The 18,234-nt window shown below is 39.0% G+C and overlaps 1 protein-coding gene across 14 annotated transcripts in view; it reads right to left on the bottom strand.

The window, feature by feature from the left end:
* tenm3 (teneurin transmembrane protein 3) overlaps positions 1-18,234 on the bottom strand; it is a 282,460-nt gene that overhangs the window by 77,962 nt on the left and 186,264 nt on the right. For all 14 annotated transcript variants that reach the window (XM_082163193.1, XM_082163199.1, XM_082163186.1 and 11 more), the window contains one exon: positions 9,180-9,302. In XM_082163193.1, the coding sequence (XP_082019319.1) occupies positions 9,180-9,302 (123 nt within the window). The remainder of the gene's footprint in view (positions 1-9,179; positions 9,303-18,234) is intronic.

The raw sequence follows: 18,234 nt of genomic DNA on the forward strand, positions 1-18,234 counted from the left end.
CATTCATTTGTTTCTGCCTCTGTCACTTTATAGCTATTATTCACTCCCTTCTCAACACTCCATCCATATGTTTTCATTGTCATCACCCCAGTTTCTCTCGCCATTTCTGTTGGGCCCTGAGAAACATTAACATCACCATGTGCGATTTTGCCAAGTGTCTTCCCTCGTTCCAAACGCATTCAGTTGCAGATTTAGCGCCTCTTTATGACTTTCAGAAAAGTCACTTGAGCAGTTTTTAATTCACTGAAGCCTTTGGAAGTGTGTCTGGGTGTGCATTAGGGGAAGTGGTGGTATATTCATTAAGAGCGTGTCATGCTCGGCTCTCTTAGTTGCTGCAGTGGGACTGAATACAGTCGCTCAGATGATTTGTTTCAGAATGGTGCAGCACATAAATAAGGCCCCATGAAACAATGCTAAATGGAACGTTAGGTTACACTTCTAAGCACGAGGGATAAAAAGTGGGATAAAATTCAGTTTTATGAGCAAGACTACAGCTTTCATACATCTGCGTGAGGATAGTGGAGTCTCTGAAGGGTGTGTATTTGAATACAGAGTGAGTGCAAGGAACAGTGAATTATTTTCTGAAAATTAAAACGGCTGGTCTACTTTAATTTCTCAGTGTTTATGGAAATCAATCTCTAAAAAAAAACAGCAAGTGCTCATATGCTAATGTCATTCCCTACAGCCCTAGTTGAATACGAACACACGTACCTCTGAAGTGAGGCAGATAATCTAAAGCACATCCTGTCATTTAGGAGATAGACTGCACTGAGGCTATTGTCCCTGCTTTGAAACACACACACACACACACACACACACACACACACACACACACACACACACACACACACACACACACACACACACACACACACACACACACACACACACACACACACACACACACACACACACACACACACACACACACACACACACACACACACACTTGAGGTACACTGAGCACTTCAAGCTCTTTTATGGAGTGAGTGCTTTTAGGTCAGCTGTCTCTCAAAGAAAGGTGAACTGCAGATGACAACAGCAGTCGGTTATTACTCACTCTTTCTTCACTGAGAAGAAGAGACAGACAAATGAGTGAGTGTGTGTACATATTTCAAAGGGTCTACAGCAGGTATGTAAGTCAAACTTTGCTGCGTGTGATGTATGCTCAGTCTGTCAGTAAGAATATGCATCTGTGTGGATTTTCTGGGACTATTCATGTGTCTGTGGGCAGGTTTTCAATCCTTGTGGGCATGAAATGTCTGAAAATCTCACTAGAAAAACAGTCAAATTTGACAAAACAAGCTTGCGGGGACATTCTTGTGAGGATAAATGGTTCATTAAAGAACTAAATAATGTCTTAATAAAAGACAATTCTATAAGACATTTACAGACAGACGTCATAATTACTCTGTTTATAATTATACAGCAGTTAGTTCTGGTTCATTCGATTGGATAAGAAGTAATTTCTTATTTTTTGAGGAAAAGCCATATTACGTTCGTAATTGTGCTGTCTTTCTTGTGTGACATTGCTTAATTAGCTTACATTAAAGACTCCATGACATGGCTTGATGAGCAACGTTTTCGGGGCATTCTCATTTTTGTTCCGACTGGACTAAATCTGTGTTAGGATGAGTTATCAATATTTTTGATCACTTTTCAAAGAGAATACACTACCGCTCAAAAGATACGTTGTATTTATAGTACTTTTATTCTGTAAATATATATTGAAAAGAATTTACATTTACAATGTCATATAAAACTTCTATTTCATACTGTTCTTTTGAACATTACTCAAAACTTCCTAAAAAAATATGTATCATGGTTAATTGGGCACCAAGCATATTAGAATGATTTCTGAAGGATCGTGTGACCATAAATTCAGATCACATAAATAAATAAATAACATTTTAAAATATATTAAAATAGAACGCAGTTATTTTAAATTGTAATACTATTTCACAATATTACAGTTTTACTGTATTAACCTAAACTTTTTAACAGTACTGTATACTATAAATAAAGTGTGTATAGCCTATTTGTTATTTTGTCAACTTCTGTAAGTATAGGTGATTTCACAACATGGACACAACATCAAGCCAAAACTCTATCTAATGCTTTTTTCATGGGGCCTTGAAGAAGAATAGATGCAAATGTGAGGAAACAACAAGGATACAGGTGCAAGGTTATGTGCTCAAATATGCATGTACGTATATACAGTATGTTGACGGAAATCGCAAGACTGCAGTTTTTGCCCTGCTGTCTGTGTGTATGTGTGACATGTCCTTCCCAGACAGCGGTGGTGGTGGTGGTGGACACACACACACACACACACACACACACACACACACACACACACACACACACACACACACACACACACACACACACACACACACACACACACACACACACACACACACACACACACACACACACACACACACACACACACACACACACACACACACACACACACACACACAGATCAAGGTTAACAGAAGGAGGTGGGGGTGTTAGCTGCTGTCTGTATTGATTGAGAGTAAGATGTGTGATTGTACACATTGCTGATGGCTTCATTAACTAGCTGCTCTTCTACAGGACTCCCCCTCATCTTGTTTGGCCCTCACAGCAGACCAAAGACCCATCGCTGGAAGCTTCTGCCGTAGCAAATTTCCTGCCCTGTTAACACATTAACATTCCTCTGCACCCAATGGCATTCAAATTTTTATTTCTTTCAGTGACAAAGAGAAAAAAGGAGGTGAGGGCTCGAGCTAGGAAACAAAAGACCGACTATACTGAATGCAAATTCCGCTCAAATAAACTTAACCTGATTGTGTCACTGCTGCTTAAGGGGAGATGAATGACTTATCCTTTGCTGTGCAACTAAACAGCCACTGACGCTTATAAAACTACATCACAATCAATTTACCTGCAATTCATGAGCAATTGTTTAAAGGACATCCAATTTCTTAACTCTGCTGATGGCAAATAGACACTATAAAGAATGAAAATGTCACATAACTGATGCAGAAATGTCCTGATCTAATACTACATCACTGCCAGTGTGGACACTTCCATCACCTCAAGAACAAACACATTACTGTAAGGAGCATCATCATAATGGCCTTCAAACATATGGCCGTCCATCTTCACAGCATGAGTGTGTGTCCCTCTGCGAGTGCGTGAGTGCTTGAATTAGTACTTAAGTGAGGGAGACCTTGTGGGAATACACCTGTCTGTGGGTGGGAGAAAACGATAGCTCCTATTTCTTTGAGGTTATTTAATTCTTATTGTATGTGTTATTTAGCATATGTTTTCAATCATAAGCTCCTAACGATGTGCAAACAAACTAAAAGCTATCTCTTGCATTATAAAGGGGTCATGAACTGCATTTAAAAAAAATATCTATTTTACAATGTTTCCTGAGGTGCACTTATCATTTTTACATTAAAAAAATGTCATAATGCAGAAATAAAAGGCCATTTTCGACCCTTATTTTAGCTCAGTGATTTGAACGTTTTTGTAAGGGGCATGTCAGTTGTGAGATTTCAATATAAACGCCCACTGCTATGATTGGCTAACATCTTTGCAAATGAAATAAGCATTACATGTGGAACTCTTTTGAAAACTTTTACTATGTTTTTTACTATTACAGCAGTCGAGATTAACTAACCTTGAAAAGTAGCTGCGTTTCCATTACCCTTCAAATTGCGCAAATTGAAATTGCGAATTGAAAATACGGCCAATGAAAACATGTCAATTTTGCAAAAACTCCCATTTATCGTAAAAAAGTTTACGCTCGCATGAGGTGGTTTTTCAGGCAATTCGAAAAAGAAATATTTTGCAAAACTTCAATGGAAACAGTTTTTGCGCATTTACAGGTCACCTGACGTAGATGACGCGGTATGTTTAGACAAAATGAGACAGAGCTCTTTATTAAATTCATATAAGACAAAATAATTACAGGAATAATGGATTCTAAACCTCAAATAAATGCCACAATCAAGACTTCGAAGCAGATATGAAGGAGAAACACCCAGAAACACCTCATATGTGCCGCTCACAAGTATAATAAGGGTCGTACCTTACCATTAATGCTTGGAAAACACATCTCCTTCGATTAATAATAATGGCTAGTGCACTGGCTGGGATATAGTACAAAAACCTACCAACGTCCGTTCCCATGGTTTTTGGAATGATTTTTACTTATCGCGAGAGGAAAAATGAAGTTTTAGTCGCATAACATCAGTTAATGGAAAAGCCGTCATTTCGCAATAGTTTTTAGTCGACATTTAGAAAAAAATCACAAAAGTTTTGCGCAAATCTGTAATGGAAACGCGCCTAGTGTTGATTATTGCATTATGTTTAGATCTACTCCCGTCACACGAAAGGTTGCAGCGATGAGCATGTAGCTGATGACAGATATGTCTATTGAGCGCATGAATGCAGTGCCGTCATCATTGCAACTCGCTTTCTACACTCTCACGAATGTTTTCATCATAACCATCATAACAGTGCAGACACAATGTAAATAAGGGATTCATTGTGCAGTATAGACAGCGTTATTGATTACAACGGGAGTTTTGGCGAGAGTCCAGAACTCAGTCACTAGGCGCGTTTCCATTACAGATTTGCGCAAAACTTTTGCGATTTTTTTCTGTATATCGATAAAAAACGATTGCGAAATGACGGCGTTTCCATTAACCGATGTTGTGCGACTAAAACGTCATTTTTTCCTCTCGCGATAAGTCATTCCAAAAATCATGGCAACGGACGTTGGTAAGTTTATATATATCACACCCACATAAGCCTACCGCACTAGACATTATTATTATAAATGGAAGGAAACGTAGGCGTGTTATCCAAGCATTAATGGCAAGGAAAGACCCATATACTTATACTTATAGGTCTTGATTGTGGCATTTCTTTGAGGTTTAGAATCCAGTATTTCTGTCATTCTTTTGTCTTCTATGAATTTAATAAAATAACTCTGTCTCGTATTCTGTCCAAACACACCGCGCCTTCTAAGTCAGATGACCTGTAAATGCACAAAAACTGTTTCCATTGCAGTTTTGCGAAATATTCCTTTTTCGAATTGCCTGAAAAACCACCTTATGCAAGCGTAAAAACTTTTTGCGATAAAAGGGAGTTTTTGCGAAATTGACGTGTTTCCATTGGGCGTATTTTCAATTCGCAATTTCAATTTGCGCAATTTGAAGGGTAATGGAAACGCGGCTACTGATAAACTCGCGGTGTGTGATTGACAGCTCCAGAGATTATAAAGGAAGAGTTCTTTAATCGCTTTCTGTACATAATTTAAATAACAGATTATTTTCATGCTACAAAGAGAATCAGGGCCCTATTTTAACGATCTGAAACGCAAGTGTCAAGCGCAAAGCGCAAGTAACTTTGTGGGCGGGTCTCGGCGCTGTTGCTATTTTCCCGGCGGGATAAATGACTCTTGCGCCAGGCGCAAATCTAAAATGGGTTGGTCTGAAGTAGCTTCATTATTCATAGGTGTGGTTTGGGCGTAACGTGAAATAAACCAATCAGAGCGTCATCTCACATTCCCTTTAAGAGCAGACGCGCTTTTTCCATAGCGGATTGCTATTGTAACGGCGGATTTTCCAGACGCACGCCAGGAGCGGTTCACAGCCAAAGAGAGCAACGCTCTCGTCACGGCCGTAAAAGAGAGAAGTTACATTGAAATGGAGAAACCCACCCAAATTAACGTTCGGTTAAACAGGCGTATGATAATTTGGGTAAATGTGTAAGCTAGATGTATGCTTTTATAATAAATTGTCTATCTAAAAAATCTATCTATCTATCTATCTATAGTAATAATGTATGATTTGCAAAAATGAAAACTGCTGCTTCTGTGTAGATGAGAGAATCAAAGTGTATGCGCGTTGTGCACACGCTACATTGATTATGGCCAAGCATGCGCCCTTAAAATAGCATATGAATAACATGCGCAACGCGCCACTGACTTTAAACAATTTTTTCCTGGTTAGTGGCGCAATTGTTTTCTAAACCATCAAAATAGCATTCTAGCATTCTAAACCATCCGTTTGCGCCGGAACACGCCTCCTTTTTTGCGCTGAACCGCCCAGGGAGCGCAAGTTCATTCCCTAGTTTAGCGACGTGCTTCTGTGGAGGGAAAAGCGCGCTTTGCGCGGGTGCAAAATAGGAATGATACATGCGTCGGTGTACTAAGTCAATTGCGCTGGGTGCAAGATAGGGCCCTCAATGTGAAGTTTAGTCACTGACCAAGAAGTGACTTGCCTTGTGAATTTTAGTGCGGACAGACTAAGACTTAGTGATTAGTGAATGTATTTGGTAGGAAAGCACTTTCGTTTGTGTGATGCATGTACTATCAGTGGCTACATTCACACAGCCAATATTTGGTACAGATATTTACTCACACCATTTTTTCACCACAGGTGTTCAGGAAACTCTACAGCTTACAGGAGGGAACTGAATACTATCTTTGTGAATGTATAACGGAAGTCAACCCCTATTCTATTTTCATGCCGTTAACCATGGTGACAGTAAATATCAAAGATGTTGACTTCCATAACACCGTCATGTCTTATCACAATTGACACATTGTTATCTAATAAACAAGTCGAGGTGTGAGTTAATCTGTGAAATCCTAATTAACAGACAATTGTAGAACACAGACTAGACCACAAAACTGATAGGAACAGATCTGGAGGATAGAGAGTGACTGGATTGCAAACCCTCGGGTGAAATGTATGTTTCTGTGAAACAACAGAACCCTACATGAAAAGACCACCCACAACATCCATGAGACACTCTGCACTGTACGACATGAAACACTTGAGAAGCAAAATGATGTAAGATAAGGGGCCCTATTTTAACGATCTGAAACGCAAGTGTCAAAGCGCAAAGCGCAAGTAACTTTGTGGGCGGGTCTCGGCGCTGTTGCTATTTTCCCGGCGGGATAAATGACTCTTGCGCCAGGCGCAAATCTAAAATGGGTTGGTCTGAAGTAGCTTCATTATTCATAGGTGTGGTTTGGGCGTAACGTGAAATAAATCAATCAGAGCGTCATCTCACATTCCCTTTAAGAGCAGATGCGCTTTTTCCATAGCGGATTGCTATTGTAACGGCGGATTTGCCAGGCGCGCGCCAGCAGCGGTTCACAGCCAAGGAGAGCAACGCTCTCGTCACGGCCGTAAAAGAGAGAAGTTACATTGAAATGGAGAAACCCACCCAAATTAACTTCGGTTAATTTGGGTAAATGTGTAAGCTAGATGTATGCTTTTATAATAAATTGTTTATCTATCGTAATAATGTATGATTTGCAAAAATGAAAACTGCTGCTTCTGTGTAGATGAGAGAATCAAAGTGCGCGTTGTGCACACGCTACATTGATTATGGCCAAGCATGCGCCCTTAAAATAGCCTATGAATAACATGCGCAACGCGCCACTGACTTTAAACTATTTTTTCCTGGTTAGTGGCGCAATTGTTTTCTAAACCTGCAAAATAGCAAGAAGGAACGTTTGCGCCGGAACACGCCTCCTCTTTGCGCTGAACCGCCCCCGGGAGCGCAAGTGTATTTCTTAGTTAACCGACGTGCTTCTGTGGAGGGAAAAGTCCGCTTTGCGCGGGTGCAAAATAGGAATGATACATGCGTCGGTGTACAAAGTCACTTGCGCTGGGTGCAAGATAGGGCCCATGAAGTTAATCAAAAGGTTTTTCTTACCCCATCGGCAGATATTTGTTCTTGTTTTAAGCAAAAAACTCACTAAATTTTGATACATTTATCAGAAAACAAAAGTTAATATCATATCTTGCTTCTTAAGTAAATATATCTTGATTGAAAGTGGTTTAAAGTAAGCATGAAAAAAAAAAAAAGCCACCTCATCTACTTTCTAAATGCATGTTATAGATTGTATTGTGAATGACTTATCCATGTATCTTTCTTTCTTTCTGAAGTTTTGATCTTGTAATTTTGCATCAAAATGTCAAGACTTCTCTCGGGTGATGTATCCATTTTTTCTTTTACGATAATCTGTTCTGTCACTGCCTCCATTTCATTGCGTTTTTAGACTTTTTTGTTATTTTTACTGGAAAACGAGACAAAAATACTGTGTAAGAAATTCACTTTTACAGAGATAATAATATTAGTTCAATGGGGTTACTTTAACAGCACAGGTTTCCTGAACTCACCCCTAAAATGCAGGTTTGAATGCTGAAAGTTTACCTCCGTTGGTAGTTACATTTATAGCCAAACTAAGCATGAATGTATCAGTACTTAACACTGTAAAACACGACTGACAGCCAGTGTGTTTCTGAGCACTGAATTTCACTGGTCAGTAGGTTTGTGTGGAAGCTAATATTAGTGACAATATTAGTGAGTAAATCCTACTTTCAAGAGCACACAGAAAGAGAGAAAGAGAGATTCTGGGTAAAATGCCAGGGTATCTCAAAATCCTCACTACTTGAATTCATGGTCTGAAAGGCTCAGACAATCTCAAGAACCCATTTATTGTGCATTCTGCACACACAGACCCCTCTCATATCCTCCCATTAAAACACGGTCTTCTCTGAACTTAATATTGTCAACTAAATATGTTTTTTGGCTACTCATCCTGATTTCCAGACTGTTACCGGACGTGTCTGCATCCGCTGTGACAGTCGACACATCAAAGCAGCCGCCCTGATACTGTAAGACTAGTGTGTAAATGCTTAGGAATGTAAGCCTGTTGCTCTCACACACACAGAGAGGTTTATACTTATCCCAGATCACTAAAACGCACATCCGAGTGCCAGTAATGATGGCACGGTGCAAAGAAAATGGTTTTGGAGTGTGTGATTTCCATTTGTGTGGGAGTGTTTGTGGCTTTTTTTTTTTTCTTTTTTTTTGGATGGGGGGAGTTTGGTGGAAGTGTGTGGGGGTGTTTGTTTAGCTCGAGTTATGTTTATTTAAGGGAGTGTGGGTCTTCATGGCGGAGGGTCCTAGAGGTGTAGTTGTGTAGGAGTGAGTCTGTTTGGTAATTTTCTCTAGCCTATTACTGAGTGTGTTCTCCAGCCTGTTTACTAAATGCAAATGTGTTTTGTGCTAGAGAAGGGGCTTGAACAGATTGTGCCTGTGCCATATTATGCATCTGTGCATGAGTGGGTACGTGTGTGTTTGACCCTTACTGTTCTCGGTAGACAGGGCAGTAACTGCGTTGGTTGCCGTGGCATCAGATTTGACCTGGCCATTCTCAAAAGCATAGCCCTCAGTCTCCTGCAGCTGCCAATTCAATCCAAAGAGATGCATGGCTGTGGAGAGAGAGGGAGAGAGAGAGACACACAAGAGAGAAATTATCACTTAAGGATAAAGGAACAGGATGCAATGGATTATTGAGAGGGTAAAAACACTGTAATATAATCGGTATAAAACAAAATTTTCCCATGCAAAACTTGCCAATTAAATTGTTGTGGATGGTTGCCAGGGTTAGTTGCTATAGGGTTACTAGGGTATGTTGATATGGTTTTCTAAGGGATTTCTAGAAGGTTACATACTGGCCCAAATCACTTTTACCCCCAAATTTCTATGACTTTCTGTTTTCTGGATATGACTTGGGACCCTCCTTCAACGTCTATGGGATCTTTAATGTCCATCAGAATAATTGTTGGTTTGATCACTTAAAAAATTAACTCTACATCTTTCCCGATCAAGTCACAGGATTTGTAGCACAAACTTACATGCTAAAGATTAATACTTAAAATATCAGCAATAGTAATAGTGATACTTGTGTAAACACCTTTAGTAATCACCATGGAATCAAAATGGGCAATTCTTTTTTTTTTTATAATGCAGTATTTATTATAAATGATTTATCCAAGCACATAATTATTTTTTTTAAATTAATGTGCCCTCATTATCAAAAGCATTAACGCCCCTTGCCCCTCGTAACAACATCTCTTTCTTGATGACGTGTACACAGACACAGGGCAATTTGTAATTATGCCTCTATATTATGCCTGGTTTAAAGCAACTCTTTAAAGAGTCATTGTCATGTCAGGTGACAACACCAATTCCTTCATCAAAGCTCAGGGTTTTAAGTTAAACAGCTCTAAGATAGATATTTGCCTTAGCTGATGAATTTAGTATTAGTGACTGCAAAGAGTGTGCGGCTGCGCTGTGGAGTAATATGTTTAGACAGCTGCTTTCACCGTCTCATTTCACTTGTTCCTGAAATGTCTGAATGTTCTTACCAAACCAGTCTATTATTTGGCCTGTGTTGGGGAGAAAGCTGGGGAGGGAGGGTTCAGTAAACTTGTGCAATTTGGGATTCAAGGGTTGGAAAATCACACTGGCCTTGTATACCTCTAAAACAAGGTTCAGTTCAGGTGTGGCTGGAAACACAATCTGGTTATAGTTCAAGGTGGGTCTGCCAAACGTTCTCCCACGAATCCCGCAACAGTTCCCTGTGGGTAGCATGACGACCTGGGTGAATCAGCACCCATTTGAGCATGTTTTGTTTCCCTGGTGATGCCTCTAAATCACATGCCTGGAAAGGTCATACAGGATAGTGTTCAATTTGTAAGATGCTGTAGGAACTAAGCCATCATGAGGCCTGATTCTTATATGGGGAACTAGTTGGCTGTAAAATGAGAGGAAGTACAGCAAAATGTCAAGGGGTTGACAAAAAATACTGCTCAAACATACTAGTGATTGAGCATTGGGTAGGTTATTCATTTTGCAGACATTGAGAAAAACACTGCAGCAATCTCAATCCTACTACCAAGGATCAAACCCATAATATTTACATTGTGATCCCAGAACCTTAAAGAGATAGTTCACCCCAAAATTAAGATTCTGTCATGATTTAATCAAAATTTATGTGAGAGATGTTTTGAAGAACTCTGCTCCTTTTACAATGCAAACATGACCAATATTTGCATTGAGATGTTAAGGTTAAAAAAATAAAATAAAATAAAAACCTCAACTTGTGTGCAATATTATTAAAGCTTTTAAAGATCTCTCATCCACAGATTTGTCTATGCATGAATGATATTTGAGAACTACAGTATACTGTAGCAGAGGACAAGATTATAAGTGACTTAATTTCAGTCTGTTTCTTACACAAAACAGCAGTACAGCTTCAGGAGACGTAGAAAATAACAAGTATGATACTTATTTTGTCCTATTTGGAGCTGTATTGCCTGTCGACTTTGTATGCGTTCATTGAATGGCAAAAATAAGCGTAAGCCATACAAGTTTGAAACAACATGAGTGTAAATTAATATAGTTTCATGTTTGGCTGAACAGTTCCTATAACTATTACGCTACTTACAGCCTTAATCTAGTGGTAATTGTAATGTCCCTGTGATTTGTTATATCATTAGTTGGTTTTGTCTTGCATTAGTATGAGAATCTCAGAGGAGATCCTGTATATAGGTCCCTGTATGTATGTGTGTGGGGTAGCTGTGCTGAGGTGGGCTGCTCTGAGGGGACAGGCTGATCCTCTCTCTGAGTAACAGCAGTGCTACCTGCAGACGTTGGCTCTAATAAAGGTAATTTAGACCTGCCAACAACCCCCACTGGGTCTCTTTTATGCCCCCAGAGCACACACACAACCTCCCTACATAAATCATACTCCTCTCTGTGCTAGTGTATTTGTGTCTGTGTACTTGTGTGCTTAAAGTTTCTTATGTGTGCTTGTTATCTGTGACTGTTTGATTTTGCTAGTATTCCTGATACTGTATGTGTAGATGCAGCTCTCCAGCTTTTCGAAACATTATACAACAAAAGTGCTCCAATGACACTGGAGCAGTAATGAGGCAGATAAAGACATAGAGAGAGTATAGAAGAGTTGATGTGCGACTCAGTTACATTAAAGTATTTGAACAGTAATTGGCTTATGAAATTCCTTAAGCTCATTCTCCAAACTCTCTTTATATCTTTCTATCTGGTTCTCTCTCACTCTTTCTCTCTCATTAAATTAGATACCCGCTGAGTCTGCCCATTCATGGAGCAGCCGATATCCAGCACTCTGACCTGAGCCGAAGCAGGGGTTTATGGGAGAGTGGGCGGTATTGACTTCTCCAGCAGAAAGATGGCCACCCCCTGCTGATCTGATTGAGCCGCTCGCACACACTTTTGAGCAGGGTCCTCCATTAACTTTTCCGAATCATAAACGAGGAATAAATGTGGATGTGCAAAGTCTCTCACCTCTGTACCAGATTCTTATTGTTAATGAAACCGTTTCATGATGGTCAATTGGATTCACTTGTTGCAATGTTTGAAACTTGTGTGGATGAATAAATAACATTAAAAATAGGGAAATAGGATGGGCACGCACAGATCTTAGAGCCATGGGGCGTTCGGGAACGTTCATGCATGTGAATGGAACACATCCAGGCTATTAGAATACAAATGTGCCAAGTGCAAAATAAAAAAGCATCTAGTTCTCTCAACTGACAAATATGTAAATTGGCTGTTAGGTTTTTTTCCTCATCTCCTTTCCCTCGGTTGTCTCACAAGTGCTAAAACAGCTAAAGGTGGGTGAGATCATGGGGAGGTGGATCACTTTGTTGAGCCCTGGGACCAGCGAGAGACGAATGATAGAGCAGGCTCCATAGAAAGACCAATACTACATGGTTGTGTGAGGAAATATATATATATATATATATATAGAGAGAGAGAGAGAGAGAGAGAGAGAGAGAGAGGGCAATGGAGGGAAGCATAATGCTTGATCAGTTTGAATGTGGGCCGTTTACATGCCTCAGGTGTGTGCAGAATGAGTACATGAATGAATAAGAGAAGGAGGAAGAAGAGTTTTCACCAAGGCAGAGTGCACACGCAAAGCGGTAAGAATTACAGTTCAGCTAAATGCAAGGCAACTTATACAAGGCAGGATTGGCGGTTATGTAACCAGTGGGACTCGCAATGCTATCGAGGACCCAGTGATACTTCATCTTAAAATACAGCTCTATATTTATCACTATATATATGCCACTTATGATCATTAGCAAGGATGGGGAAAAAACTGGCTTTCTGTGACTCAACAAGAAACTATTTTAAGATATTAGTGGGAGAAAAACAAAAGCAAGCAACACCAAGAAAACTGATAAAAAGAAAAGAAAAGCGTCAGCTATGAACCGTTGCTTTAACTGTGAGAGATACACACCAATGAATAAAAAAGACTTTCTGCAGCAATAAATCAAGTGCAAAACCAAATGTCCTTCCACCCCTCAGGGTGTTGTGTTGTGAGTACAACCGCTGACAGCCTGTCCCCTGAGCATTTCCAAATCACCTACACAAATTACCTCAACTCTCACCGTCCTTATTTACAATCATCAGCCACTTTTTGCAAAGCACCAAAGCTACATTTTTGTATGCCCATTTATGAAAAACAATTTCTTTTTTTCAAAACTTGCTTTTTCAAATTCAGGGTGAACAAGGTACGCAACAAATACATATATATATATGTTTTTATTTTTAAATGACAGACTATTAGTTACTCTAAAATCATTCTGTGAAAATTATAAGTGGGTAGACAAAGCAGCTCGCTAACCTGTGAAAATGAGCGTGCACTGTGGAAAGACTGTGAGTTAGTATTTTCTCCAGAGTGTCACAACTCATTCATGGAGCCAGAGGCCGAATGAAAAACTCTGCCTGGCTCTGCCTAAATGTAAAATGCTTTTCATAGGTGCGAAAAGCTATGAAGTATTTATGAGTGGCTTCTCCATTTTTTAAAACACAACTGAGGAACTCTTGGCATGCCATGCTTCCTCTGGCTGGTGTTTAGTCCACTGGGGCCCCTTTATGACTTTCTCCAGCTTTTGGTCTCAATGCTAAGAGGAATGTGAGAAGCCATCAGCACTCTGTTCAGAAGATGCAACTTGTTCACAAAGGGCATCATTTTGGTTTGGTTGAGCTTTGCTCATAAATTATTAATGAGGTTATGCACAAATAATTTACCAAGATCTTTTTTTTTTCTGTTTTGGCAAATAGTCTATAACATATTGATCTGGAGATCTTAGAAATGTTTATTTATAACCTTAAATACATAACCTTTTGTAATTGTCCTAAGTGTGAAAAGATGAATCTCAAAATCATTAGATCAATGCAGAAAATGGGTAAAATATACAGAAGATGCTGCAAAACCAACAATTTTTCAGAGGAACAGTGGACAGTTACCAGCTTATGATAAAAAAAAGGCTCAACTATTAAATGAAATGAAACCTGCTGGACAAACCTGCTCTGTATTTACGTGTGACCACCATGCTGGCATGAAGGCATTTAATCTGGGCTTGTGCTAAGTGAGTAAAAAACTCTCTTTCAAGAATCTCAAGGCACAGTGAGTAAAAAATGACTGGCCTTAACCTATTGTTCTAGTGAGATTTTAGTGGTCGTCGAGGAGCCAGTCAACATGTTTGAGGCACCCGGATGAACCCCCATCTAGTATTAAAGCTATCCTCCGAGGATGTGGTATTGATCGAACATTCATGGAAAATCTCTACGTGGCTTTGTCAACCCTGTTGAACAAGGACAGAGGGAGAGAAATCTGATTTCCCCATCCTCTGTCGTTCCTGTTGTGTGGGTGTGGGTTTAGTGGAGATGGCTAGGGTCCGACACACCAGATGGGACTGACAGAGAAAAGGCTCCGGGTTTTCTTACTAGCTGGAAGAGCTGCTGACGCATAGCGAGAGAAGCATTGTTTGCTGTGTGAAACCAAAAAGAAGGATATGTTCTCCATCTGCAATGTTGACAGTGTGAGACACAATGAGACCAAGACGCTGCATACATTGAACTCGTTTTACTCCAGCTATAATGCATTCTTATGCATAATTTAAGACACATCCACCGCAGAAGAACCATTATGTCACATCAGTTTTTACAGAAGATTACAGTAAAAGTTATCTGTTTGGCTAAGTGTTTACTGGATAAATGCTATATGGTTCTTGTCATTTAGGATTATCTATGAATCAAATTGTATAATTTTCTCTCTTTTTTTAACGGAGTAGGATACTTTCATTAAGATACTTTTCCATTGCATCCTTTGCATAATCTATTTAACCCAACCAGTTACAAGTACTAAATAGATTTAGCGTTGTGGCATAATATTTAAATAATATAATGATTTATTTTTTAAGCCTTAACCATTCAGATTTTCAGGTCTATGTGGCCAAGCTGTAGTTTTAGGAAGACACTATGATCATATATTATGATTATAATTGTAAACAAAATATATCACAATATAAATGAAATCTTCATTACTACGTGTACAAGTTTTGCAGTAAACTATATTCAAACAGTTCAGAATAACAGAAATGTAAATGTATATTGGAAGGAATAATCCAATTATGCTAAAAGCAGAAGAAAAAGGGATAACAACAAAGGATAAAATATCTCAGTTAAATATGTTTTTAAAAAAAACAAACGATTATGTTCAGCAGCTTAACGCCAGTAATACAAATTATTTTATCACGGGCACTGCTTTCAGGAAACTGTTGTGATGTGTGTTTCTGCTGCTGTGCAGGTGGACACTATTCAATTACAGTGCCTTGTAAGAAAATATCATAATTGGCATATCTCCTGCGGAAACTCTGCCCTTTGTTTAAACATGGTTTGTTTTTTAGGATAACAGTTAAATTATCAGATGTAAGTAGAGCTGCATAAGGATTATCATAATCGTTAAGTAGGTCTAACTTATTATTACCCTAAACTTTATTAATTCTGCGCAGTAATTTGGGAGGAACAGAAGTAATTTAGTAAATGGAAAGTCATTTGGTAAATATATCGTCAAATCCATTTGTGGAAACATCTTGAACAGGAAGAAAAAGTCTAGTAACAATGTTCCATTGTGTATTCCCATAACATCAGTCGTTTGAAATAACAGGTTTTGGAACGCAAATTCAGAGGGATAATGAGGTCTGATAATGAAAGCTGGAACGGGACAGGGAACAGCCACAGATGAAAGAAAGTGAGAAGAAATCTGTTTTTGGGCTTGTTAATGTTTGGCCCCTACAGGGCACTGTCATGATTAGCTCTCCATATATTTCCATGATTTCTGTGATGTTCTTAAATGTCCTGCTGTGTGCATCTTCAATAATGATCAAAGCTGCTGAGGGTCTGGCTAGAAACACCCTGTTAGTTGTAAGCCAGACACAGTACAAACACTATATTCATAATGTCGCTGATAACAACTAACAGCTATGTCATTATGGCAAACAATGTTAGGACTTTAAAAAACAACATTTCTACAAGTCACACGATGCATTTCTTCCTGCAAACTTTTTACTTTGATTTCTAGACGTCTGAATAGGCCAAATAAACTGATGTTTTCTCATAAGGCCGGAGCACAGCTAAGAACATAATTGTGAAGATGAATATACAGAATAAAAATGGGCCAATTATGAACAACTTTGCAATTGTGTCTTGCTCTCTTTCAGTCTCTCTTGAAGGCTGTGATCTCTGCTCTATTAACATCTGTATTGACAATAGCAGCAGACCTGGCTGTGGAGTGTCAGTAAATAGCTCTCTGGAAGCTGCTGAACTGTCTCCAATACAGTGGAATAATTAACTCTGAAATGGATTTGGCTTCATTTCTCTAAAGAGCAAAATTAGCTTTTGTTATTCAGCCACTCTGCTTGCTGATCACACAGAGAATCCAAATACTTTCTTTAAACCTGTTGGACACGGCACTAATGCTGCACAGGCTTTAATACTGTACATCTTGTCAATCCCAGCAGCGACAAATTGAACTACAAATGACTTTTCTCAACGTGACACAAAAACGGACAATAATGAAAGGCCACTGAGTGAACAAATGCAATCCTTTTTTGGATGTAATAGGGACTCACTGATGCTGTCCTCTCATCCCTTTATGACTTCATGATAAAAGGGGGCGGCAGGATCTCTACAGCACTGAATAGGTTTGGAGCAATATTGCGTTGAGAAGGGAAACGGAGGGCACTTCATTTCCTCTTATTGACTTCGGAGGCCAGTCTTGACATCATCAATACAAAAGATGTTGTAGAATTGCGCTTGTCTGGGTGTGTGTTTCCTGTGTCTGATCACTAAAACTAGTCATTTTGTCCTTTTAATACAGTTTAGATTGCACTTTCCACAAATATTAATCAGTTGGTGTGCTATTACGTTTTTTGAAGCAATAAAGGTGTGGAACAAATAAATTGTGGACAGAGGACAATATGTTGGACAATCATAGTATTAACATGCCAGTTTTACATTTTTTGAACATGAAATATCATATAATGCAGTAATGATGAGCATACACTCTTATCAAATATATGTATTTATTTGATGCAATTACTTTGGAATAAAATTAATACATAAAATTGAATTAAGTGTAGCTAAATTCATGATACACATTTATATTTTAAAAGATGGTTACCCACGGTTTTACAGACGAGACTAGTCCCAGACTAATTGAGCTGTTTTAACTGAAAGGAACTTGCACTGACATATCTTAAAATATGCCATTGTTTTGTCTAAAGATGCACATGTTTTTTTGTTTTTTTTTAAGGCACGTTTATAAAAGCTACTTTAATGCCCTAATTGAACTAAGACCTAATCCTGGCTTAATCTAAACCCTGTCTGTGAAACCGGTCCATAATGTCTCTTTTAAATATATATATATTTTTTTTTTTACATTACAGTAGGCTACAATAAGAGGATGTAAAAAGAGCTCTAAAAACAGGCTCAATTTTACACATTATGCAAAATAGTTTTTTTCTTTTCTTTTGATTTTGGAGTGAAATATGATGTTTTGCATCAGAGGGTGTCGTGTGTCCCTTCTTTCTTCAGTAATAGAACCATTACAAAAATGGCCAGGAGTAAAGAACACCCTCTCACATTATAGCAGAATAAAGAGTGCAGTGTGAACTGAAGGAAAACAAATAGAGGTCCCGTGCCTGCTGCATCACTGTCTCTCCCATGTGGTTCGTTCAACAGAACCATCGTGTCTTTGAGACAAAACAGCCCACCTCACACTGCAAAACAGCATCTCTACAGGCCATTCACAAATCCTCTCATCAGCGTGGCATTTGTATGGAATGAGGAAACTGCTGGCTCCATTCAGAGAGGAAGCTTAAACAAGGCTGTCTGCATTTGGCACACAGTACATGATAAATACTAAATGAAAGCAAACTTAAATCTATGAGGACGCAATAGGAAAATAACTAAATGTTTATCTGCCGATGTGGCCACATTCGGCTACTATGGCAACATGGTCACATT

Source organism: Leuciscus leuciscus, assembly GCF_965113295.1.
Source record: "Leuciscus leuciscus genome assembly, chromosome: 3".
In the NCBI taxonomy this organism is placed as follows: Eukaryota; Metazoa; Chordata; class Actinopteri; order Cypriniformes; family Leuciscidae; genus Leuciscus; species Leuciscus leuciscus.